Below are 24594 nucleotides of genomic sequence, written 5' to 3'. Positions count from 1 at the left end.
TTCACTCCTCTGTGCACAGCCAGGCTTCCTGTAGCTTAAAGAGCTGGAGGTTGTCCTGTCCAGCACAGCACCCAAAGAGTTAACCAAACCCAGTCCCAGCATCTTAATCTGGCAATTTAAAGATAAGCTAAACAAATACCAGGGCTGCTCAAAGCCCCACTGAGCAGGAGAAAGAATTCTTAAAAAGCATTTGCATGGTGTAAAGCAGACACAGAGGGAATCCAGCATGGCATTTCTGTCTGAACAGCCACTGCTCCTTGATTCATTTTCAGAGACAAAACTAACAGGGCTCATAGCTACAGATTCTCCTGCTTTCCCTCTTGATTTCACAGCCACCATGTCCAGTGCTTGATGCCCTGAAGAACCAAAGAGCATCCAAAGAGAGACAAACCAACATCACCAGCTGGAAGACATAAAGACCAACAAAATAAAGAGGAGACTGAAGTGGGGGGGATGTCTGGAAAATAAGAAGTGTTTATTTATCATAAATACAGATCAGCTAGGTGTGCAGTTTATCCCACAGACTCTCCAGAAAGCCACACAGTTGAAAGCTGCCTCCCAGTTACTTCCCTTTTTCCACAAGACCAGGATGAACTCAGCCAGCAGCTCAGTGATTTTTTCTGCCATGGATTGCACTGCCATGTTCCACCAACAGTATCTGTGTCTGCCAAAGGCAGCAAGCTGCCTCCATGCCAGCAAACTGCTCCTGCCTGGTCAGACCTGGAGGTTTCTTGACTAATTAATTGATTTTTCCAGTGCTTATTCAGAGCACAAAGGTGAGCAGGGATTTTGTGGATAGGGGGGTGTATTCACAGACCTAACTGGGGATCTTGCTGCCAACATCTGTTTTAAGAAAGGCCATTTTTAGGAACTGTATGAAATGAGGCTCTTCAGGCTCATGTCAGAAATTTGGGCACATTATTTAAGCAACAACCTCTGGATTTTGTCCCCACTAAGAGCACTGCACTTTGAACAAGCTGATGATGTGGGATCTGATAATTTCAGGTGGCTCCTCCCCGTGCAGGGAGGGCTGGATGTCCCCAGCACTGTCCCTGCCCCTCTGCCCATGAACCTGTGCTGGACAGTGCCTGCAAGCACCTGCTGAGAGTGGCTGAGCCCGAGGCAAGATCAGCACAGAGTTCATCCTTCAGTCCTTGGGGCTCAGTTCTTCTCCAGGATTCTGGTGAGGAGTTCGTTCAGCCGGTTCACCATTGGCCTGGGGTCCTCATTCAGTCCTGCTGCAATCATGGCATTCTCATAAATCTGAAAAAGAGAAGAAAGCACTAAATAAGCACCAAAGCAACCTGCCTGAGGGAGGAAGGGAATGTCACTCCCAGGACCTGCATGCTGAAACCAAGAATGTCTTCTAGGACACCTGCTAGGAAAACATGGACCACAAGTCCCAGAAATACCCAGGGGCCACAGAAGGATGTGACTCCTGCCCACTGTAATGGTTCACCCTGTTCCCTGCCATGCATGGTCTGCAAGCTGGTTCTGGGAAGGATGGTGCTGCTTTGGAGAAGGTCTGGCTCACCTGGTCGAGCAACATCTGGGCCAGATCAGGCTGACTGTCCTTCAGCTCGCTCAGCTTCTTAATCAGAGCATGACTGTAACAGAGAGATCAGAGATTGCTGATTTAGGACAGAGTGAGTCAGAGCATGACTGTAACAGAGAGATCAACACTGAAACTTGCTGATTTAGGACACAGTGAAAAATTTATTTCCAGAATGAGCAGCAAAGTCACAGTGGGTCACCAAAGTCAACTTCCTTGCTCCTGTTCTGGGGGCTTCTCTTCTCTCTCCTATCTGTCCCTACAACGCCCATGGTCCCCAGAGGGCTGCACACTGTGTGTGGGGGCACATTGAAGGTGCCATGCAGCCTCACAGATTAAGGCTCTGTGGCACTGACTGCACTTAACGGGGAGGACTCTGCTAATTGGCAGCTTTAAACTGCCTCCTCTCTGCCTCCACTTCTGAGAGGCTGCTGTGCCCCAGGCCTGTTGCTGGTGCTGTCCCCCTTACCCTGTGTTGATCTCCAGGGTGGGCTGCAGGAGCTGGGCTCGCTCCTCCTGGGTCTTGGCCAGCTGCTGCATGCGCAGGAAGTGGCGGGCAGCGCCCATCTCCAGCACGGTGATCATGGCAGGGTGCGTGTCCAGCCGCGTGGTCACCTGCAGCACAAGCACCCGTCAGGGCTGCCATGGACACTGCATGTCCAGAATGGAAAATGTCACCCGAGGCTTGCAAGATCCCAATCCTGCCTTGCCCCAAATGATAGAGCCTGCAGTAAAATTGGCAGCCCTCAACACATAGGTACCGTTCATACCACATAGCAAACACTCTGGGAGAGAGACTTGAAAAAGCTTTCATAAATCAAGTAGAAGCAAAGGATGACAAACTTGCAAAAAACCCTTGATGTCCTCAACTCAGCACTTCAGCAGAACAATGAGATATAGCAAAATGAAACTTCCAAAAGACTGTTATCGATGTGGAAAGCCTGGACATGTGGGGAAAGTTTGAGGGCTTCGAGTCTCCTCAGCACAGATCCACATCAAGCCTCCAAATGGATTCATTCCCATCCCACAGGAGCTGTCTAAACCAGCAGGAAAGATGGGGGCTCAAATGGCTCCACAGTGCACAGGCAGTGGCTGCAGCTGGACCCAAAGCATTCCTTGCCAATACACCTTTCTAGTCCACAAGCAAGAAAAGTCACCAGCCTGTTCTGATAACCTGAGCATTGACTGCAATATGGGCTTTGCTCAACACACACTGAGATTCTTCTGCTGCCACACTGACCAGCCAATGACAAATGCCAGCATTCATACACTTACACACAGGAGGCACAGAGGAAAACTCTGTGGCAGCAGATTCCCGACCACCTATCATCCTTTCTCCCTAGATTGTTAACCTCTGTGATCTCCTGAACTCAGTTACCAGACACAGAATACCCACCTTCACCCCAGTGACTCGAGAGCCTAAGGCATTCCTCATCCAGGCCATCAGATCCTCAGCCTCCTTCTCTGTCAGACGTTCTCCAGCTGCCAGGGACAGAGGGCACATCTGAGTGTGCATCTATAGTGTGCAATGGACAATGAGCTGAGTTTCCACTCTTCCATTTCACACTGCTATTTATCAGTTCTCTTGTGGGAGTGCAGCACCACTCAGCACACACCTACATATCCTCATCCCAGACTGTGCCATACCTGGAGAGGGTAGGCTCATGCCTTGCCAGGGGCTGCCTGCCTCTGTCTGGGCACCAGATGTATGCATGGGGTTGAAATAAAATCATGGCAACTCCACACATGACATTCTATTGAATTTGGATCATGTGAGATGAAACCAATCTGCAAAACCTCTAAGCTACCTCAGACCATGAGAATGGGAGGGTGGAAGGCTCTTGCTCAGGAGCTGCAAGAGCAGGGGAGGAAGGTGTCCCCTCACTGCTTGCTCAGGGTGGCAGGGCAGTGTGCAGCAGGAGGGGACAGGGGAGCCTCACGGTACCTGGGCGGCTCTCCTCAAACTTCTCTTCCTTATAGTGATCAACAACAATGTCTGTCTCCACAGAGATCAGCTTCTTCTTGTCAAACTCCCGGAGGTGCAAGAGTGTCAGCTCATCAAACTGCTCATAGCAGAACAGCACCTGTGCCAGCAAAGGGACAGCAACACGTTGTTTGGGATGTAACAGCATTCCCTCCTTCCCAAGGCAGCTCTGTACCAAACAGCAGGAACATCACACAGGAAACTCACAGGTTCAACCCCACAGTGACTGCCACTCAGGGCCTGACATGAAAGCAAACCCTTGGAGGGATTTGTTACCATGGGTAGCAGATCTGCAGATGAACAAGTCCTGCTGCCCAGGGAAAGTGAAAACCAGCACTGACTCCAGTCCTGAGAGGGCCACCTGCCCACAGAGGACAACTGTAACACAATTACAGCCCTGCACAGCAGCTCCCAGCCTCCTGCTCTGGGGTCCAGCAAAGGTAGGAAACAGATATAAGAACCAAGTGTCTGTACAAGTACTAAATCACAGAACATGCTGAGTTGTAGGGGACCCATCAGGATCATTGTCCCAAATCTTGTCTGTGCAGCACACCCAGCAATCCCTGTGTCTGAGAGCATTGTCCAAATGCTTCTTGAACTCAGAGAGGCTTGGTGCTGTGAGTGCTTCCCTGGGGAGCCTGTCCCAGTGTCTAACATCTCTTGGTGAAAACTTTCTCCTGACACCCAACGTAAACCTCCCAGCTGAGCTCCAGCCATTCACTTGGGTCCTGCCACTGGTCATAAGAGTGAAGAGATTGACACCTGCCCCTCTGCTGGCCCTTGTGAGGATGTTGAAGACCACAGTCAGGTCTCCCCTCAGTCTCTTTTCCTCAAGCTGAATGGACCAAGTGCCCCCAGCTGCTCCTCATATGGCCTCTCCTCCATGCCCTTCACCATTCCCATGGCCCTCCTTTGGATACTCCTGACACCTGAATGGTTTTGTTTAACGTTGTGGTTGAGTATGTGACAGGTCCTTCCTGGTCTCATGCCACAGAGCAGAGGCAGAGGTGGCCAGGCAAAGGCACCGTGCTGGCAGGGCTGTATCACAGGCCTCAGTGCCCTGCTCAGCCCTGAGAGTCAGCCCTGACCACTGCTGCAGCAGCTCAGGGTGTTCCCCTGGCTGTGGCTATTGCAATTAATACCAATAGAGCCGGATGGGACATGCCTGGGCTCATCTGGCCCTTGCTTGACCAAAGGTGGCAGCTGTGGTGGTTTCACCTCAGAGACACCTTTGGCTAGCTGGATATTGCAGCTGGGCACTTGGGACAAGTCCAGGCATGCAGGGGCTCAGGTTTACCTCTGGTGGAGAAGCTTAAGGCGAGGTGAAGGAAAGGAGTCGGGTTCTGCTGGAGGGTTTCGATCCAGAGCTTCATTCCTGGCCCACAGGCCTCTGAATGCAGCAACAGCTCCAACAGAACCTCCTTGAACCTCGTGGTTGCTGTTCCTTATAACCCCGGGGAGAGGGGGAGGGAAGAGGCAGGGATCCCACCAACCAGGTAAGGGGGGGAAGTCTCAGGGGACAAATGACACCTGGATGGCCCAATGTCCCCCAGGGCTGAAAGGCATCATTTGAACTTTGAACTCGATGCCCTTCTGGAATTCCGGATTGACAGACAGCACTCAGCAGGGGGCAAGGGAGGGGGAAAGCAGTGGTGATTGGCACCTGGGGAAGGAGCTATGACATCACACCAAACTTGTGGCACCACCGCTCACCCACCTCCATGTCCTTCTTCTTCATGGCCTCGAAGTAGGGCGAGTGCTCGGCCAGGTGCCGGTTGGGGGCACACAGGTAGTAGATGTTCCTGCTGCCGGCCTTCATGCGCGAGCCGTAGTCGCTCAGGCTGGTCAGCTGCCCCGCGGGCAGCGCCGACGACTCGTAACGCAGCAGCTTTGCTATGTCCTCCTGCAGAAACGTGCTCCTGTGAGAGCAGGGTCTGGGTCACTGAGCTCCACCCGACCCCTCCCAGTCCCAAGGATTCCTGTGCCTCTTGGCAGCCCTACAAAATGGCTCAGGGGATTTTGACACCCTCCTTTCCTGCTCCAGATATTAGAGGCAGACAAGTGATCTAGAGAAGATGTAGGTCAAGCTCTCTTGGAAATGGGAATTAGGCAACAAGAGGGGAAGGCCCATCTTTATTGCCTGTTGTAGTTGACATTGCACCAGGGAGGGGTGACAACAGTGTGGGTACAGAGACTCTGCAGGGTCTCAAAATAAATGGGAAGCAACACCAGTCAGAAAGAGTGCAAATATAGGCACTAGAGAATCCATAGGTCTTGGCAGACCCAGGAACACAAGTTATGGGCATGCAAGTTCCATGGGAAGTAGCAGTCTCCCTCATCCCAGCTCATGGTAATCTTTCCCATCACCTGCAGTGTTTGAAGACTCCTTGTACCTTGACATCCTGCTCTGCTATTGTGACAATCCCCTCTCTCATGAACATCCCGTACTCCTCAAAGAATTTGGCATATTTCTCAGGGTCCTTCTTGCTCTGGTCAATGAAGAACTTGATCAACCTCTTCTGCAAAACATCACGGAGCTTCCTGCAGGAGGAACAAGCCTTTTAAAAGACAGCTGCTAGACCAGACAAGACATTTTAGGTGAATATCTCTCTGTGCAGGGCTGTAGTGAGTCCACCATCCCCTTTCCCTCATGGCTTTACATCTTTTCCTTGTATCTCAGTCCAGAGATACTCTTGCTTACCTGATCAGGGCACTCTCCTGCAGAAGCTCCCTGCTGAGATTCAGGGGTATATCCTCACTGTCCACAACACCTGGAACACAAAGGAACCCTTGAGCAGTGATGCAAACACAAGTGTCAGGCCAGGAGGGCAGGCCCTGCCTCATCCCTGTGGAAGCCATCATCCACAACCTGCTATTCCTGGTTGCACACACACCTCTAAGGAAGCGCAGCCACTTGGGCAGGATGTCTGCAGCTTTGGTTTGGATGAGGATTTTGCGGCTGTAGAGGGCAACGCTGGAGCCCATTTCCCTGCTGATGTCAAACATGGATGGCTTCTGCAGGAAAAGAGACAGGAGGTAACACCAGCACTGTGCAGGGTGCCCACATCACACTGTGGTCTTCCCTACATTGCTGAACCCAACGAGAGCTGAAATCTTGGCTCTCTTCCCTAGGAACTCACCCAAGCCATCCCCCTGCTCCTCTCATGGCTCATTATCCCAACTACCCTGCAGCACCAGCCCACTGCAGAGATGCCCCACTGGATATTCCTCCCTGCAGCCATGTTTGCCTCCTTTCCCTAGGGAGCTCTGCCCTTCTCCCCTCTCAGAGCAGCTGGGTAGATGCCCCAGTCCCAGGACAGCAGACGTACTTGCTCGGGCACGTAGAAGATGCTGCGGATGTTGAGGGGAGCGTCGGTCTTGTAGTGCAGGACGTAGCGGGGTTTGTCGTAGGCCTGAGCTATGAAGCGGTAAAACTCCTCGTGCTGCCACTCACCGATGTCCTTGGGCTCCAGCATCCACAGGGCCTGGGCAGGAGCAGGCAGAACAGTTCCCATCAGCTCTCTGGCCTCCAGGATACCAGAGCAGGGAAATAGAACCTTTCAAACAGACTCTTCTGCACAGCCTGGGAGTGAGATGTGGCTCATTCATTATCAATGAACAAACTACTGCCCCTCATCTGGCCACCCCTTAGAGGTAACTCTTGCCCTGCAACATATATAGGGCAGCTTTGTCTAGCCCCAAACAAAAGGGATTTGGCTAACCTCCTTTGCCTCACACTGTCGGGGTCTCTAGCTGGTCAGAGTGACTCCGAGAAATGTTAGAAAGTCTCTTTTCCCAGCCTGGTGCTTGAAGAAGGAGTCAGAGCTCTTCATTTCTCGGTCTCAAGGTTGATTATTGTTTCTTATCTATAAAATTCTTTCTCCTGTCCTGCTGAGGTCCACTCAGCAAGACAGTCAGAGGCACTCTGCCTGCCCTGGCGTGGTGTTATGTCTTTATACTAAAAACTACGTGTACAATGTTTACAATTACTTTCCAATACCTATCACCTGTGTTAGACAGTGAGCTTCTACTCTAAACCAATCTAAAAGTGCCAACATAACCCAGAAGATGGAGGCCAAGAAGAAGGAGAAAGGCTGGACATGCCCCGATCTCTCCATCTTGCCTCCCTGAATCCCCATTCTAAAAACCCCAAAATCTACTTTTTCACCTTGTGATAAATTCACTATCATTCTACTTAATTTGTTGTGGCTTGCAGATCTTCATCTAAGGTTGGTAACTTGCTCCATGGGTCATAATCAAAACCACAGATATTTTGGGCTCTGTGCCAGGGTCTGTGAGACCCCTGGCAGGGGTCTTGGCTGCTCAGGACAGCCAGAGGGATGTCACACTTGCCAATGGCCATCCTGGGCAGATCCCACAGCTCACGTGACTGGCAGTACTGGTCAAGCTCTCAAGGCCTAACCAGCAAGCAAAGGAAAAGAAAAAGTCTTAGTGAGCCTTTTGCAACCAACCTGCCTCTCTGATGGAGGTCACTGTCTCAGCTAAGAGCTTGTGAAGCAGCTCCTGCACTGTTTTCTGCTGATTTGCTCAGCAGCTTGGGAGCTGCTTTGTGAACCACTGCAGGGTCACTGCTCCAGCACTGTTTCCCACATGAACAGATGCCATGAGCTCTAGCTTCCACCTGCTGCTGCTCTAACTCCTCCAGTGCTTTCTGGAGCACTCAGCCCATGCTCACAGCATGCTTCAGTTTCCAGCACCTGAGCAAAAGACTCACACTCAGCAAAGATGTGGGACTCAATGCAGAACTGTGTGTTTCCAGCTGGGTGGAGCCCATCTCAGTCACTGCCTCTCTTTGCCACTCAAGCCCAAACGAGTGACAGGAGTGATTTCTGGGGACAACATCAACATCCAGCCCACCCTCAGAGCCCAAGGGTTTCAGGTCCCTGGCAGCCCTGAAATCCTTAAGGATTCCTCTGCCTCAGAGCCTTGTTCCAAGGTGGCTTCCCCTCATTTCCAGCACACAAAAATGTCCTGGAGGGTTTGCAGGATCACAGGAGGGATTATGGACTCACTGGGAGCTAAGGTGTTCTACAGTAGCTGTGTTTTGGAAAGTGCTGCATTCTCAGGGGCCCACTTGTAGCTAACAGTTATCCCAGTTGGACCAGAGAAACCCCAGCTCCATGCTGTGAGCATCCACAGGCTCACTGAGGAGAAACCCCACCAGGGAACCAACTGTGGCTCTGTTTGCAGTGAACTGATGCTGATGTGTGGAAAAACACAAAGCCAAGATCCTAGATAAAGAAAAGGCATGAAATGGGAGCATAATGAGAATCAAGCTGTTGCTGTAACCCAAGGGAAAACAGACTTTCTGATAAGAAGATAAAAGTCCATGACTCCATTAAGGGCATTTCACCCCTTACTCTACTACTGCTTTTCTCCAGGGAGCCTGTTCTATTGATTGTCAGGCAGAGAGAGCAAACAGCTGTCTAAAGCTATTTCTGGTTTTGTAATTTAAGGGGCACAGCTAGAAAGCCTTTGGAACAGAAACACTATTATGCAGGAATCCAAATAAATAATCAGTGACTAATAACAGCAATTACAGAACCTTAGAGAAATTAACGTGGTAAAATGTTTAAATACAGTCTTGAAAGTCTGTGCAGTCAGTGCCACATTCCAGGAAACAAAAAAGCCACACACATGCTCTCTAACCTGCTCTCTTAGGTGAGAAAGCTTTAAACAATCAGAAGAGAAGATGCTGGAGGAAAATGATTCATAGATTTCTGTTTTAAAGATAATTAATTTCTCCCAAGTGATGCCTGCAATTGGGCCAAGAACATCTGAGTGAAATGGATCTGGCTGCAGTATAATGCCAGTGGTCAGAAAATGCTCAGCTAGGAGCTGGGAATAAATCAGGCTGTGAGCTGCTGAAAAACCTCAACCACGCCCTGGCAGTGGCTATTCCATGTAAAGGACAGAAAGAACTGCAGTGAGAGGTGTCAGCACACCAGCAATCCCATCAGCACTAACACATCACATGGCTTGAACAGAATAAGCATCATAAAGCACTGAAATAATAATTCAGGACAAGGGAAGATAACAGATCTTGCTGATCTCCAAGACTTTCCCACAATAAATGCAAAGAAGCTGTTGCAGGTATGACTTAAGATGGATTGTCTCCTTTTGTTCTAATTAACTGATCATTGCAAGATCTGTGATACCCTGGACAATCTTCCCCTGGTTTCCAGGAAGAGCTTTGTGCTGTTTCCTGTCTCCAGGGGTTCATCTCCATGAGTGACCTGCCTGTGGCCTCCACCTCACCTGTAATGTGTTAATTCTTCTCCCATTGAGGTACAGGGGGAAGCTGATGAAGTTGCTGTATTTTGTCACCACCTCTGGAATGGAGAAAAGACACAGAAGGGTCATATTTGTGGAAACAGCACAGCAGGAATTCCCACAGTGACAGCAGGTGAAAGGAGTTGCAGGAGAGGAAAAAACCTGTAAATTCACCTCCCATCTGTGAGCACCAACAGAATTCCCAGAGCCCCAGGGGGAACAGCATTCCCCTCCTCCTCTACTCACCCTTGACTCGGTCTTCATTTGCAAACTCTTTGCAGTCTTCTTTGAGGTGTATAATAATCTTAGTCCCAGCTCTGACCCCAGATGCTTCTGCAATCTCAAACATCCCTGAACTAGGATTAGAAACAAACACTGTGTCAATTTCTGCTTCAGGTACACTCATGATAGCACAGAGAAATTGTTCAACTGAGAGCACACACAACACTTCAAGGCCGAGAGGAAAAGGCAAAAAAGTCTTGAATGCTCCTTATGCCTCTGAGAAACCCCCAAAACCACCCCAGCCACCCCATGTGGCTGTTTTCCCCAAGAGACCCCAGACCCAGGACACACTGCTCTGCAAAGACATTAGCTACTGAAAACCCAAACCAGTCTGGTGTCTCAGTTTTCTCAAGAATTTAAATAATAAATGTAGTAAATTCTTTATTCTGAGGAAATTTTAAGGGGATGCTGAGCTTGTCACCCTCAGAAGCTCCAATTCCAACATGTCCAGCTTTGCCATCACAGATGCTTGCAACTTCAAGCAAACAGCACAGGATGAGCACACAGCTGTGACCCACAGGGAGATGTGCCTGCAGAACCCAGTGCTGCACAAGCTCTGCTCCCTGTGGGTGCCCCAAGCCAAACCTCAGAGGATGATTAGAGCAAGGAGGTTCAGTTTGTGCCTGTGGTGTGGCCCCCTGAGCTGAGTGCCTGCAGCAAGGATGAACAGGACAGGCAGGGACTCTGCCCACAGCATGGCTGCTCTGACAAACCAGCCCTGCCCTGGCAGCTTCCACTCTGGCACACGTGGCCATGCTTTATACTGTGTACAACTAGAGCAGGACCTAAAGCACTCAGCCAGGCCCTGAAAGAACACACAAGCCCTGTCTTTGCAGGGTTTTCAGGCCATGCCTGGTCTGGACACAGCCCCCCATGCTACCACCCCTCTCTGCAGCCTCACCCATCAGATGACCAGTGGTAGCCTGGGCTGCCTGGCTCTGCTGACTGTGAGAACACCTCCACTTTATCAGCCACCATGAAGGCTGAATAGAAACCCACTCCAAACTGGCCGATGATTTTACTGCTGGCTTCAGCTTGGCTCTGCAGAGCTTCCAGAAAAGCCTGCAGGAACAAAGGAGACACAAACCAGCACAGAGTGACTTCAGGAATTGCTGGAGGTTGTGATCAATGCCCAGCTGGGCTCCTCAGGCACTGCAGCCTGGCAGCCCAGCACCCTCACCCCATGCTCCTGCACCAGTGCTCTGAGGAAGGTTCCCAAGGAAAAGGGTTTCTCCACAGGGGCTGCACCTCTGGAGAAGGGGAGCACTGCTTAGAGGAGTAAAAGGAAAACAAGCAAGAGCTTGGTCAATCAGGAGCAGAAAACTTTAAAATGGTGCCTCCAGAGATGAAAACCAAAATTAGGTACACATGTACAACACATGTACAACACCTTGCTGTGGGGACAGAGCTGCTGCTCCCCTGGACAGGGGGCAAATGCCAAGTGGGTGGGTGCCCCTCTGTAGGGATGGCTGGGCAGGAGGGTGTTTGGAGTGAGGGCAGTGGGTGCAGCAGTGCTACACACAGGGCCCATCAGCACTGCCTGGCCTCCCACAGCACAGCAGTGACCATTGAGAGCCAGAAGACTCCACAGGCAGGTTTCACCTCCCAAGAGGGGTGTAATTTCACATCTGGGCAGAGGGCCAAGGGACAAAACAGAATGAAAAATTACTGGGAGAACAAAAGTGGTTGTAGCTGGAGAAGAGTTTTCTAAGGGAGGGAGAAGGATCCTCATCCCAAGTTACCTTTGAGCCTGATCGAGCAATGGTACCAAGGTTAGAAATCAGCTCCTCCTGGGTCATCCCAATCCCTGTGTCCTGAAAAGAAACAGCAGTTGCAGCTGAAGTACCAGCAGGGAACCATTGCTCCAGCAAACAGCACCCAAGCAACTTCTGCCTCCAACTCCCACTCTCTCCTTCTCCTCTGAGTAGTAAATCCAACAGCAGACTTCCAGCTGTGACTCCATCTGCCCATGGCCAGGAGCTCAGACTCAGAGGGCACAGAGCCCCAGGGGCAGCCACAGCTCCCTGCAAACCACCAGAAAGCTCAGAGACTCTGGCCATTTCACAAGGAAAGACAAAACCATGCCAGGACAGGCTGGAATCTACATCCCTCTAAAAAGCACAGGATGGCAGTGCAGGAAAGAGATGTGAACCCAGGCATGGCCCCAGAGTGCCAGATGTCATGCACAGAGACACCCTCCATTCCTGAACTGCTCTGAGGGGGAGATGAGGAGCAGAGAGAAGCAGCTTGTTTGCAATCTGCAGATGTGGAACTGATCCACTCTCAGTGGGAATGGGCAGCAGAGCAGCAAATCCCTTAACTCCCAGGTAATGCAGACCCTTGTCTGCAAGCCCTGTGCTCCATGGTGTGAGTATGAAGCTGTCAGTGTCCAGGAGAGCTGGGTATTCCCATGGGAACAGCCTGACCCCAGCCAAAATACAATGCACCAGCTACACTTTGTGATGCTCTGCTCAAGCTCCTTGTCACCCCCAGGTTATTCCAGAATTGCACTGCTGCATGCAGATAAACATCTCCCTGCAGCTCACACATCTCAGGCAGCAGAGCCTGCAGCAGCAGCACCCAGGAAAGGCTGCAGTAAGTCTCAAACCTGGCTGCAATTTCAATTTGGATGACACCCCAAGGCAACAAAGCCCCAGCTAGAAATGGCCACCTTCTCACACAGGGCCCCAGCAAAAATCTTTCCCTTTCTCTTGATCAATGTGTTTTCAGACTTGCTCCACACACATTTTCCACAGGAGCAAAGGGCAGGCTACTGCCCTCCAGGATGCCACTCCCAGGAAAAAAGTGCCATTCCCCCTCCCAAATCCCAGCAGCTTCTCTACCCAACACAAGCATCCCCAGAACCCACTGCTACATGTTCTCTGAGGTGAAAAGTAGCCAAGTGAGATGTGGTTCTCATTCCCATGAGGGATTCAGCTCTAGCTGAGTACCTGTGAGCATGGTTATCACAGCTGACAGCAGCTGGCACATCCAGAGTGGGCTCACATACCCCCAGTGCCTTACCAGGGGTGGGATTTGGTGTGCAGGGTCAGCAAAATCAGCTGCAACAGAGCAGGCAGCTGCTAGGTGGCTCAGAGGTGGGGTGCCAGAGTGACCTCTGCCACCCATGGAGCATTTACTGGGCTTATTTCCACCAAAGTAAGTTAATGGCAGTATGGATTTCTTAACGCAGAGCTTAACTGCACTGAAGGATTGAACTGTTCAGCTTGTGAGGTGCCATGTGGGTAAGACATTTTCCTGCCCCCCACAAGTCAGGGCAATCCCTTTCTTTTGGTTAAATCTAGTCAGCCCTCCTGGCTGAGAACAGGGATGATGCCCAGTAAGATCTCAACAGTGAGATCAAAAGCCAAGGAAAACAAACAGTGTATGGCAAAATCTCAGGAATCTGGCATGGTCCCTTCCCCCAGGGAAGAAAAAGCCAGAAAGAACAGCTTTCAGCATCTGGTTCAGTTTTTCTTCATGCCAGACCCCGAACAGAACTCTGATCCACTTCTATTTATAGCACAGCATGTCATTCCCAAATTCCAGTGTGTTAAAAAAAATACATCCTTACCCCATTAATTTATTGGCTATTGAATTCCTAGTGCCCTGCCAAACTTACTGCAGAATGCTTAATGACAATTCCTGGAGACTGCTTTGATGAGGGTGAATCTCACGAACAAAGAAAGCAGGGCTCAAACAGCCAGGATGCTGACAAGGGGAGCAGCAAGTGAAGATCCTGGCAAAGCAGACATTCCCTACTGCAGGAAAACACCTGGGTGGATTAGGATGAAGACACCATCAAGATTCAAGCCACCCTTGCCATGTCCACATTTCCTGCAGCTGCCCTTTGGCTCCCTTCACCATATGGTATGGAAATAAAGTAGCGGCGGAGGAGGGATGGGAGCTGAGCTCTGCAGAGCAGGAACTCTGCAGTCATGGGAGGCAACTGAACCTGCCTGTGAGCAGCCCACCTCAGGCTGGGCCCACACAAGTGCTGGCAGCTCCAGCTCCACAAAATCCAAGGAAGCAGCTGGTGGAATTTCTACTGCCCTTCTCACACTGCTCTGTGCTGCACCAGCTGCTGCTGGGCATCTTCAGCAGTAACCACCCCATGGTGGGCATCACCCAACCCCTGCAAACTCCTTCTGCCCACCACCATCAGCCTTTGCTCCACCATCAGCATTACAACTTCTTTTCCCCTGCACAGAGTTCTAGCCCTCCCTTCAGCCTGCAAGAAAAGCTTTACCAGGCTGACCACAGTCACAGGAGAGCTATTTGTAACAGCACAAAGCAAATTGTACCTGGGGCTTCTCAAATTACAAATGTGAGGGACATACTCAGAGTTCCATGTGCCAGGTGTTTCTCTACAGCTGGGAGAGACCAAGACACAGAGTTCAGTGTGCTGACCCCTCATTAGCTGAATGTTAATTACAGAAGACCTGCTGCTAACCCTCAGAACCACCACCTCCACACCTGGGTGAATTTCTCCTCTGGTACTTCTCAGGGTGCAGAGTAAAAATCCTCCCCCAAACCATCCCCTATAAAAGACAACAAAGAGGCTGCAGACCTTCAGACTATGAAGGGCTGGTGGCCACAAGTGTTGAACTAAACTCAGTAACATTTACCCCAAAGAGACATCAGCTGAATTTTGTCTCTAGCACCTTTTATGTATGGAGACCTCCAAGGTACCAAAGCTGCTGCTGCCCTGCACTTTTGTGCCTTCTGAGCCTTTTGTTCTAACCCTGTGGTGGGGGTTCTGGATGTTTGCAGAGACCTGGTGTGTAAGATTAGTTTAGCTTTGCTCATTACCTGAGTCCAATTTAAAGTTCTGCAGAGCTTCCTTACACCTAACAACCCCTTAAGCAGCCATTAACTGCTGCCTCTGCCATGACTGCACTGGAAGGAATGCTCCCAGTTAGAGGTACCTGGCTGAACTATTGTGTCTTTCACTGTGCTTTGTTGCAAAACAAACACTTGAAACATTTATTTCAGTGTAAAACCTCAACGGGGCATCAGAAGAACACTGACTATATTATAAAGACATGCTGCTTTCACCAGTTGATAAGGTAATAAAATCCCAAAATGTCTGATTAGCAAATGTGCCCACTGTTATTTAAATACCTTGATTAAAGACTTCAAATTCAGAAGACCAGGACAGCAGCTGCACTAGAGCAACATTCTGGTTTAGAATCATTAAAGCATCTGCAGCAGCAGCAACCAGCAGATGAAAAGCCAGAATAAAACAGATGCCTGTGAACACAAGGTAATCTTGGCCTAGTAAATGGAAGTTTTCCAAAGCAGAGAGCCTGAGCTTTCCTTTGCAAAACCACAGGCTCTGCCTCCACCCACCCAGGTCTAAATACCCACTGTCCAGAAAAGTACTGCCTTTCATCCACTTTGAATTTCCCAGTTTTATACAGGATATGCTCTGATTCTGCTGTGAAGAGAACTAAAAAATTGTGCACATCCTTCCTTGGGCCACAGGCTATTTGAGATGTGTTTATATTTCTGGGTTCTGGGTTTATTTGTTAAAGATGATGCAACCACTGGAAGCTGTAGCCCATCCCTGCAATCTGTGGCACATTTCTGTAGGTTTAATTGCACCTAAGACTTGCTAAAGTACAGCCAGATTTACCCCTCTATCTCCACCTGCCCATCTCCTGCTTCCCCAAGCCCAAGTGACACACAGATGCTGCAGTGCAGGTCACCCTCTGCTGCAGCCTGGTCCCACAGGGGAGGGGGACCTGCTCCCCACCTGCCCCAGGCTTTGTGGGACACAAGGGTGCATCTGCACTGACCTGCTACAGCCCAAACAGCCCAGTCCTGACTGGAGCCCAGCACAGCCCAGTCCCTGTTACAGGCTGTTTGTGAGGCAGGAGAGATCTGCTCAGCGATACAGGGAGCTGTTGCAGGGAGGAGTGGTGTTTGCAGTCATTTTAACTCCTCCCAACACAGCAAACTGGTGATTTTGTGGTTTCACAGACACTGATTTTGGATGACAGCAACAGAGAGATGAAAGCCCAACAAAGGGAACAGAGCAGCCCAAGCTCTGGCTGCTCCCCCATGCTGGAACAGCAAGCACACTCCCTCGTCCAGCAGAAGCAGCCATCAGCTCTGTAAACATTTCACACCATTTCCTCTAAACTATCCTAGCCCTAAATTAAGCCTCAGCAAGGAGCAGGGCTGCAGCCCTGAGCTCACACATCACCACCAGCACAGCAGAACTGCACAGCTCCAACAGCACCAAGTGCCTGTCACCTGGTGCAGGTGCTGAAGGTGAGCTCTGGGCTCACAGAGCCTTGGGGTCTGTAAGAGGCTCTCTGTTCCCACCTCAAAGGGTCCAAAATCACATTGGCAAAGCCTTAGCACGCAGAACTGCAGAGCTCTGCAGAGCTGTTCTCACTGGAAACACACCCCTCACATTTTCAAATGGATTTTCTTAACCACTCTGACCTTGCAGGCTGTGGCTGCTACAGATGGAGCTGTCCTAGAAACATGAGGCAATTTTCAAAGGGATGGAGGAAATGGTGGAATTTGCTAAAACAACAGGACTTTGGTGAAGGAATCGAGGTGGTGGAATTCAGTCAACACATCCCTCTTAGCAGCTACTACACTGCAGTGCTTAGGTGGAATATTCCTGAATGAGGACATCCATCAGAATTCTGAGCCTTGCTGTGCTTATGACTGGAATTCAGTCCTGGCAGAGAACAAGGAGAACTGCAGTCACTGAAGAGAGATGAGTGCAGTCCTACACCAGATCTACACAATCCCCCAGGAACATGCCTGTAATGGCCATCACACGTTACAGACCTGCCTTTTCTCAGCTCAGTGAGATGCAGAGATGCTACAGGGCTTGGAAGAAGAGGGGAGAGATTCAACAGATCCAGAGGCACAGAGCACCATGAAGATCTGAGAAAGATCCAGGGGTCAGAGTGAGACAATGGGACCTTTCTAGGAATAAAAAGGGGTGACCCTTGCCACAGGTCATGTATGAGGGACCTGCTGCTTCTTTTTCAGTGGGTCCTGGTAGGTACAGAAACAAAACAGTGGCAAAGGGAAGATCCATCTCTGCCTCAATCACTGCAGCAAGCTTTCTTTCACCTTTGCATTCCTGAAAGGCAGAGAATGTTTTGAATGATGCTTATTCACAGTAATCATTGTATGCAGTTTGCTTCTTCAAGAAGTTATAAATAACCCCTTGACTGGAGGTAAGGAGCTTTTGGCACTCTGGAGAAGGCAAAGCTATTAAAGAGATTGGAGCAGCGTTGTTCTCACTGCTCCCCACAGCCCAGGACTGCTGCAGTTAAAAGCTTCCTAGTTAAGACTCATTTAATGGCATTAGAGAGGCACTGGCAGCCAGGCAGCGGGTTATAAAATCCCAATCCTTAACCCATCTAACTGGGATGGCATCAGAGGCACCCTGCAAGGTGGGCAAGCAGCTCTCCAGCCAAACTGCCAAAGAAAGGCAGAGCTGCCACAGGGGCAGGGCAGGAGAGGTAACAATGTCTTGATGGAGTCAGATGCTTTGTGTCCACTACAATCTCAAAAGGGAAAGATGAAAGGCAGGAATGACCCCCTGCCTGGGGCTAAGTGAGGGCTCCTCAAGCAATTGGGGTTAACAGGAGTCAGAAAACTGCAACAGTGTGACAGGAATAGCAAAGCCCCTGCACCATGGTTTGAGAATCTCTGCTTGGTGATTGTGGTGCCCACTGACAAGCACTAACTTCCCCATGGCAACTGCAGCACTTGTTCTGCAGAGGAACAGAAATATAAAATAACTGTGCAGCCTCCAACAGCCCCCTCTGCTTTTGTCCCACGTGAAAAGTATCAGCCTGTGTGCTCTGTCTGTGCCACATCTCCCCTGGACCTGCCATGGTCCCTCAGGGCTGCCTGCTTCATCCTCCTCCTCCTCCTGTGCTCTCCCAGGAATGCCCACTGCCACACTCACAGCTGACACAGCTCCACAAGAAAATGACCAGTTTGCCTTCTTAACATTAGGAACTCTTCCAAGAAAACACCAAAACTGAGGCCCAGCCTCCCTCCCTGGACAAGAGCAACAAGCAAGATCAAAGTTACAGAGAGAAGCCCAGCTCCACATCCCCTCCCACACTGAGGCCCACAGGTGACTGCTCTTACAGGCTGTCTCCCTCCCAATCAGCATTTTGTCACCAGCAGGGACAACCAAAACCTGGGCACAGGGGAGTGCTGTGCTACTGCCCAAATCCACAGTGCCAACTGTGCCTGCTGAGGGCAGAACCTCAGCAGGAGCTGGACCCAGCCTGTCCTGGAGCAGGAAGAGAGAGAGACAGGCAGGAATGGGAAGGTCTTCTCACTACCCTGGCATTTATTACCCCTCACCCAGGGGAGAGAGAAGGTCTGCAAGCAACCATATAACACCTCAGACTTAAGGAGGTACATGAAAACCTGCCCAAAGGTCAGGAAGAAACCAGATTTACAACTTACCCACTAGTGAGAAACTCACACAACCTGGGAAGTGCACTAGGCAGGGGTACAGGGAGAAAAGCCACTGGTACTTCCCAACAGGGAAAGAAGGAGCAGCAAATTTTCCTATGGTTACAAGTGGAGAGCAGATAGCATTGCTGGTTTCTCATCAAATCCTGAGGTTACAGCCTCATGAACCAGAGCCCAGCTGAGAACAGAATATCTGGGCAGGCCTGGGGACTGTGCTGCTGCTGCTCAGCTTCCAGTGACTCCTCACAGGACAAAGGGCAGTGATGAGAGCAGCAGGGAACAGCACCCTACCTGGATGGTGATGGTTCCCTTTGCACTGTCTGTCTGCAGGTGGATCTCCAGCTCTGGCAAGGCCTTCCCCTCTGTCATCAGGCGGTGCCGCAGCTTCTCCAGCGCGTCGCTGCCGTTGGAGATCAGCTCCCGGATGAACACCTGGGGACAGACACAACCTGAGCCTGCAGCCTGCCCTGCCCTGCACAGCCCTCCCACAAACCAATTCCCACCTCCCCAAACTGTGCTTCCCCATTATCTGCCAGGAGAACACTTTGTCCAAACTCAGTGTGAAACTGCAGAGGCTCAAGGCTCGGAGTCACTTGGCCATACCTAGAAATTGTTTCAAAAAGACATTTTCAAGGTGTCTTAAGAAAACATCATTCAAGAAAGCCTGACACAAAAGCTCAGGACTCACTGGGAACTGAACAGTTATTCTCCCAGCTCAATCATTTTGGATGTATCCCTTGATAGAGATGGGGCTTTGCCAACAGAAAATCTCCCAGCAAGCTGAGGGTGTCTTACCTCTTTCTCTGAGTACAGGGAACGAGCAACAATGTCCAGCAGTTTCTTTGTTTCAGCCTGGAACTCATGTTTAGAGGCTGCACCTGGAATAAAGGGTAGGGTTGGGGTTGTTCAGTTTGGAGAAAAGAAAGCTCAGGGAGCACTAAAAGCCATTTCCAGTGCCTAAAGGGGCTCCAGGAGAGCGAGAGAGAGACTGGGGACAAGGGCCTGAAGTGCCAGGACAAGGGGGAATGGCTTTACACTGCCAGAGGGCAGGGATAGATGGGATATTAGGAAGAAATTCTTCCCTGTGAAGGAGCTGAGGACCTGGCACAGGGTGCCCAGAGAAGCTGTGACTGCCCCTGGATCCCTGGAAGTGTCCAAGGCCAGGCTGGATGAACACATCTGTACAGCCACCCCTGCAGGCAGGGAGCTGTGCCCAGGAAGAGAAACCTCCTCAGAAAAAAACAGAACTACAAAACATCTCATCTGAAAGACCATCCTTGGCCTTTTAAAAATAGCAAGAGGTATTCGAGAACTCTGGGAAAACACAAGGAAAAGCCACAAGTCCCACATAACCTCTGCCATGCCTTGCTGGTGAGGATGTACATCCCCCAGGGATGGGGTGAAGCTGGAGTGTGGGCAGCACATCAACCCCACCAGGGTCTTCAGTCTGGCAGTCTCAAAAGTACCTCCAGAAAACCACAGAGGCAGAGTTCAGATGTTATTTCTGTGCTGGAATAACTCATTGCTCAGACAGCTTCAGAGCAGCTGTTCCTGAAGCTGTGCAAAGCAATTCATTCTGGCTAAAGGGCTGACACCAGGACTCTCATCACACCTCCACGATGCACAGCAATGACCTGGGCAGCCACAGCTTGCTTCTGGGACAGAAAATTCTTTTCAGCCAATTCCAGTGCCTGTGGAGCCTCCACACACACACCTGGCCTGGCTGTGCCCATGGATGCAGACTTGATGTCCCAGTTTCTCAGTAAAGGCCATGCTGACCTCCACACCCAGGTTTTGGGAGGTGATGGTGCAACACAGATGGGAAGGATGTGGTGAGCAGCACCTGCACTTCCTCCAGAGGCAGCAGCACTGCTGAGCAGGGCTCACCTGCAGCACACCTTGACCCAGGAGCACCCCAAGAACATCCCCACATGCGTGCCAGGCTCACCTTTCACATTCTCTGTGTTGCTGATGATGGTGTGCAGGGGCTCCTCCTCCTTGCTCTCTGCTGTCTGTGTGCTGTACATCCTGACAGCAGCAGTGCAGGAGGCAGGAACATTGTGCTGGAGGCTCCAGCGGTGGAGAATTTGTCTTTGCAGACATGCTGCTCCTTTTGCTAAAGACACAAATGAAGATATTTCAATACACATCACAAGTCCAGCACCAACAGGAGCACTCCTCAGAGGTCCCACCTAGGTAATCCCATGGGAGTTACACTGTCTGAACAGCTCCCTCACCATCCAACACCCCCCATTCCCCTCCAGAACTGCCTTGACTGCATAAAAAGGGCAAGTTGCTACTTTGGCTCTTCTGAATTAAAATTTTATCCAGAAGATGACAATTAGCAGCTTTCCCACTGAATTAACCAGGAAGAAGCAGTCTGCAGCTTTCACTGCTGTTTCCTCTCACATCATTGCCTGTGAAAATATAAACTAGCAATAAATATTTGGCCTTTGACTATCCAAGCACAGGGATTACACCCCCCAACAAAGCTGGTCCAGGGCAAGCAGCACATGCAGCAGCAGCAAGGCTACCAGTCTCAAAATCAGTGGGGAAAATGAGACCAGTCAGGAAATGGCACAACCCCCTTAAGGTCAGGGATTCCCAATTCTCCTCCAGGTGAACCCAACAGTTTTCTCTCTGTTGGGGGATGAATGAAGCCAAACCTGGTCACAGAAAGACCATTGCAGCACCACAGAGCTCTGTCCAAAGCCTGTTCCTTGGAGTGGTTTCTGAATTGCTGGGAGAATGCCAGAGCAGGATCCCAGAGGGTGAGGACCTGACCCTGCAGCTGCCCTGGGGAAGGCAGCACCTTGGCTAATGGACATCAACAGGCAAGATCTGGGAAACAGAGGAGGGACCAGGACATCCTGGGCAGAGCCAGGAGAGCATGGATAAGCAGCACAAGTGGCTGGAAGCAGTGACAAGCTCAGGTTTTCCTTTCAGCTCACTCTGTGCCCAATGGCTGTTTCATCCAGCAAGGGAAGGAGGCAAACCCTACAGCTGACATTCTCAAGGGGTCCTTTCTTCAGATGACTGGGGACAAAAACCAGCCAAACACCGAACCAAACCCCATTAGTATGGTGAGAGTCCCAAAGCACATCTGTGACCTCCCTGGAAACAGCTCCCAAGGCCATTCCCTGCCCTCCAGGCCAGCTGAGGGAGCTCAGTCCCTCCTGAACCTTCCTCCACCTTGCCACAGCCCTTGAGTGAACTCTGCATTCCAGCCTTTTCACCAACATCCCTCATCCTCTAGCTCAGGCTCACTTCACATGTGCTCTGCAAACCTCCTGCCCCCCACAGCAGGTCCTACAGTCAGTGTGGTCATCAAGAACAGGTCTTACTGCTCCAGACCATCATGCTGGGCTCTCACCTGCTCCAGAGCAGGTGAACATGAACCCCTGAGCTTTAACAGCACCTCTGTCTCCTGCACCTCATCCTCAAGAGCTGACAGAGGAGGCTGTCAGTCCTTGTTCTTCCTCCTCCTCCTCACAGAAAGCTTTGAATCAAGATCCACTTCTCCAGCCAGAAGCTTGAATGACTCCCCAGTCATTCTGCCCTTAAAGAAAAGAGCCCACAAATAGTTCTAAATGCATCTGAACACCTCCCACACGCATAACTGTGCTCTGCGTCACAAACAGCTCTGCTGCATTATCACAGGACACCTTCTGCAACTTCCATTCCTCTGCCTGGATTGCCTGGGGAAGTGGCAAAGAGCCCTGGCTGAGGTGGAGAGCAGCAGAGCACTCACTGTCCAGCCCCTCAGCTCCACAGGGGAAGGGCCTGGAGCTCAGGGTTTGTATCTATTTTATACTCATTTTATGCTGGGAGCTGTAGGATACTGCATTGTAAGTAAGCACACACACACATCTCCCAAACAGCAGAAATAAAAGAGAGAATCTTGCTCCCTCTCTGACTCCAGGATCCAAAAAAGACACAAATCAGCAGCAGCTTAAAACCTTCAGTTCATTTCTATCATCAGATGTCCAGGTAGCAAAGCCCCAGAGCCCCCACACAGGTCACCCCCAGCCCATGAACACCAGCTGACTCTAGAAACTACAGCTGCTTATAATTTTATTTCTGGCTATTTATAATTGTTGATGTATTCACATTTTTTGCCTCCCTACCTCCAAAGCACAATAATAAATCACCACCCATCAATTCAGAAGTTCCTGTCAGATTTGTGCAATGTTTGGTTTTATCATCCCTAATTAGCAGCCTGTCCCATACCAGGGAGACACAGCTCATTAAATACAAACTGCAGCACCTCCAGCCCATTTGCCTCTTGAGAGTCCTTGCCTGGAGCAAGGGAGCAGAGGAGGCTCCTGGCTATTCTGGGGATAAAACCACAATTATCAGCACACAAGAGCTATTGAGAAGCACCTGCTGAGGTAACAGGGAATGTGCTACTCATAACGAGCCTCAGGAACAAATTCCTAAGCCCAGGTGACAAAGAAGGCATGGCTCTTGCCCCAGATAAGCACTGTGATGTGTTGGAGCAAATCAGGGCTTTTGATAGTGAGTTAATCAAATGTGGAGCTTTACCACAGCCCACGCCCCTTCCGGCTCCCATCACTGCACTGAGGGTGGAGGAACCCACACTGCAGCCCAAATTCCACCTCTCTGTGATCCCAAGTGATCCCAGTGTGCCCACAGCCACAGACCTGCCTCACACCCTCACAGCAAAGCCCTCAGGGGCTCCTTTCAATCCAGACACCTCAGTGATCCCCCAGGAAACACAGCCCAGCCTCTTCTGGGAAAAGCCCTGCAGTGAGCAGAGCCCAGCAGCAGGCAGAGATTTAGGGTGGGAAACCCTGCACAAAGCAGTTTGTGGCTCAAAACAAAAGAGAAGAATTTGGGTCAGCAGGAGCCCAGGGAAGCTGGTGCAGGAAAATCTCCAGCAATTGCCACTCCCAGCTCAGATCTCCTCACACAAAAGGGCTCCTGAGCTGGGCACCAGATCCCCGAGAATGTGGGGAGAAGAGAATTCCCTGCCTGACCCACTCACACCAACACACCTCCCAAAAAACTCTGCACCAGCTCCAGCCTCTGAATTGGTGAAGCAAACACTGCAGCTCTGCCCGGGGAGGGAAGGGAGGGCTGTCCCTGCAGCCAGGACAGCCCAAAGGAGAATCCTGCCCCTCCCTCTTATCCCCACCCCACACAGCTTCTGCTCACTGCTTCTTCCCTGAGGGCCTGAATGACAGCTTAAGGGACAAAACTCGGGCTCTGCTGCAGTGTCTGACCCACCAGAGGCAGCAGCTTTGATTCCAGACATGGATGCTAACAAGGCTCTGGGGATTTCTGTGGAGGAAGAGCTAGATTGCCCAGAAACACCCAAGTGGCACTCTGTGACACAATAAACCTGACAACCCGACCCTGAAAGTGACCCTATTTGTCACCCAATTTCCCCCGTCACGTTTTCTCTTCATAACCTGCAGGGAAACCACAGACCACAGCAACAACATGCAGATCTGCCAGTCAGGGGCCAACAAGAGATAAGGAAACAGAGCAGGGGCTGCTGACAGGCAGGACACTGCCCACCATGCTTCAGTTAAAGGCAGCTCACAGGCACATTTCCAGTGCATGAGGGCCTTGATAAGGGAGCACATCCCATAACTGAGGCCTCAGGGTTTGGATTTTCTTAGCACTCACTCCTGTCAGCTGTCTCAGGTGAAACTTCAAGTGCACCCCTGGCAAACACAAACCCTTCAGGCTCATCTGTAACGTCCCCTGCTAGTGACTGGCCAGAGAACAGAAACGCTGCTGCTGCCTCCTGCTCTCATGCAGGTGCTCCTCTCTCTGCCTCCTGCTCTCATGCAGGTGCTGGGCTGTGCACCCTGTGTGATCTGGGGCATGCACCACGGCATGATGTGAATATGCTGTGCAGCCTGCATGAGCCAGCAGGTAACTCTGGATGTCCTGCACACCTTATAAAGGCCAGGAGATAAACTGGGAGTGCTGTATGAACCAGGACATAAACATAGATATGCTATATACCCCTACA

At 50.7% G+C, this 24594-nt stretch overlaps 1 protein-coding gene across 1 annotated transcript; it reads right to left on the bottom strand.

Annotated features, from left to right (window-relative positions):
- Positions 1-445: 445 nt before the first annotated feature.
- On the bottom strand, positions 446-20737 carry TRAP1 (TNF receptor associated protein 1). The gene is made up of 17 exons (XM_005425206.3): positions 20536-20737; positions 19383-19465; positions 18879-19019; positions 11855-11926; positions 11014-11174; positions 10077-10186; positions 9816-9889; positions 6866-7021; positions 6431-6551; positions 6238-6307; positions 5930-6077; positions 5254-5439; positions 3498-3636; positions 2949-3034; positions 2022-2167; positions 1535-1607; positions 446-1263 (listed from the first exon to the last, which is right to left on the bottom strand). Exons 1-17 carry the CDS (start codon positions 20735-20737, stop codon positions 1162-1164), a joined length of 2070 nt encoding a protein of 689 aa, XP_005425263.2. The 3' UTR covers positions 446-1161.
- Positions 20738-24594: the final 3857 nt, after the last annotated feature.

Source organism: Geospiza fortis, unplaced genomic scaffold (assembly GCF_000277835.1).
Source record: "Geospiza fortis unplaced genomic scaffold, GeoFor_1.0 scaffold114, whole genome shotgun sequence".
NCBI lineage: Eukaryota > Metazoa > Chordata > Aves > Passeriformes > Thraupidae > Geospiza > Geospiza fortis.
Note: the sequence above shows the minus strand (reverse complement) of the source record. Positions and strands in the feature narration are given on the sequence as shown.

What these genes read in the sequence shown, in the direction of transcription:
- TRAP1 (XM_005425206.3), bottom strand. Translation starts at nt 20,737, where the DNA reads ATGTGTATTGAAATATCTTCATTTGTGTCTTTAGCAAAAGGAGCAGCA. An exon ending in CAACACAGAGAATGTGAAAG is followed by an intron (nt 19,466 to 20,535) that starts GTGAGCCTGGCA and finishes CCTTTATTCCAG; the next exon opens with GTGCAGCCTCTAAACATGAG. An exon ending in TAGCAGAGCAGGATGTCAAG is followed by an intron (nt 5,440 to 5,929) that starts GTACAAGGAGTC and finishes ACGTTTCTGCAG; the next exon opens with GAGGACATAGCAAAGCTGCT.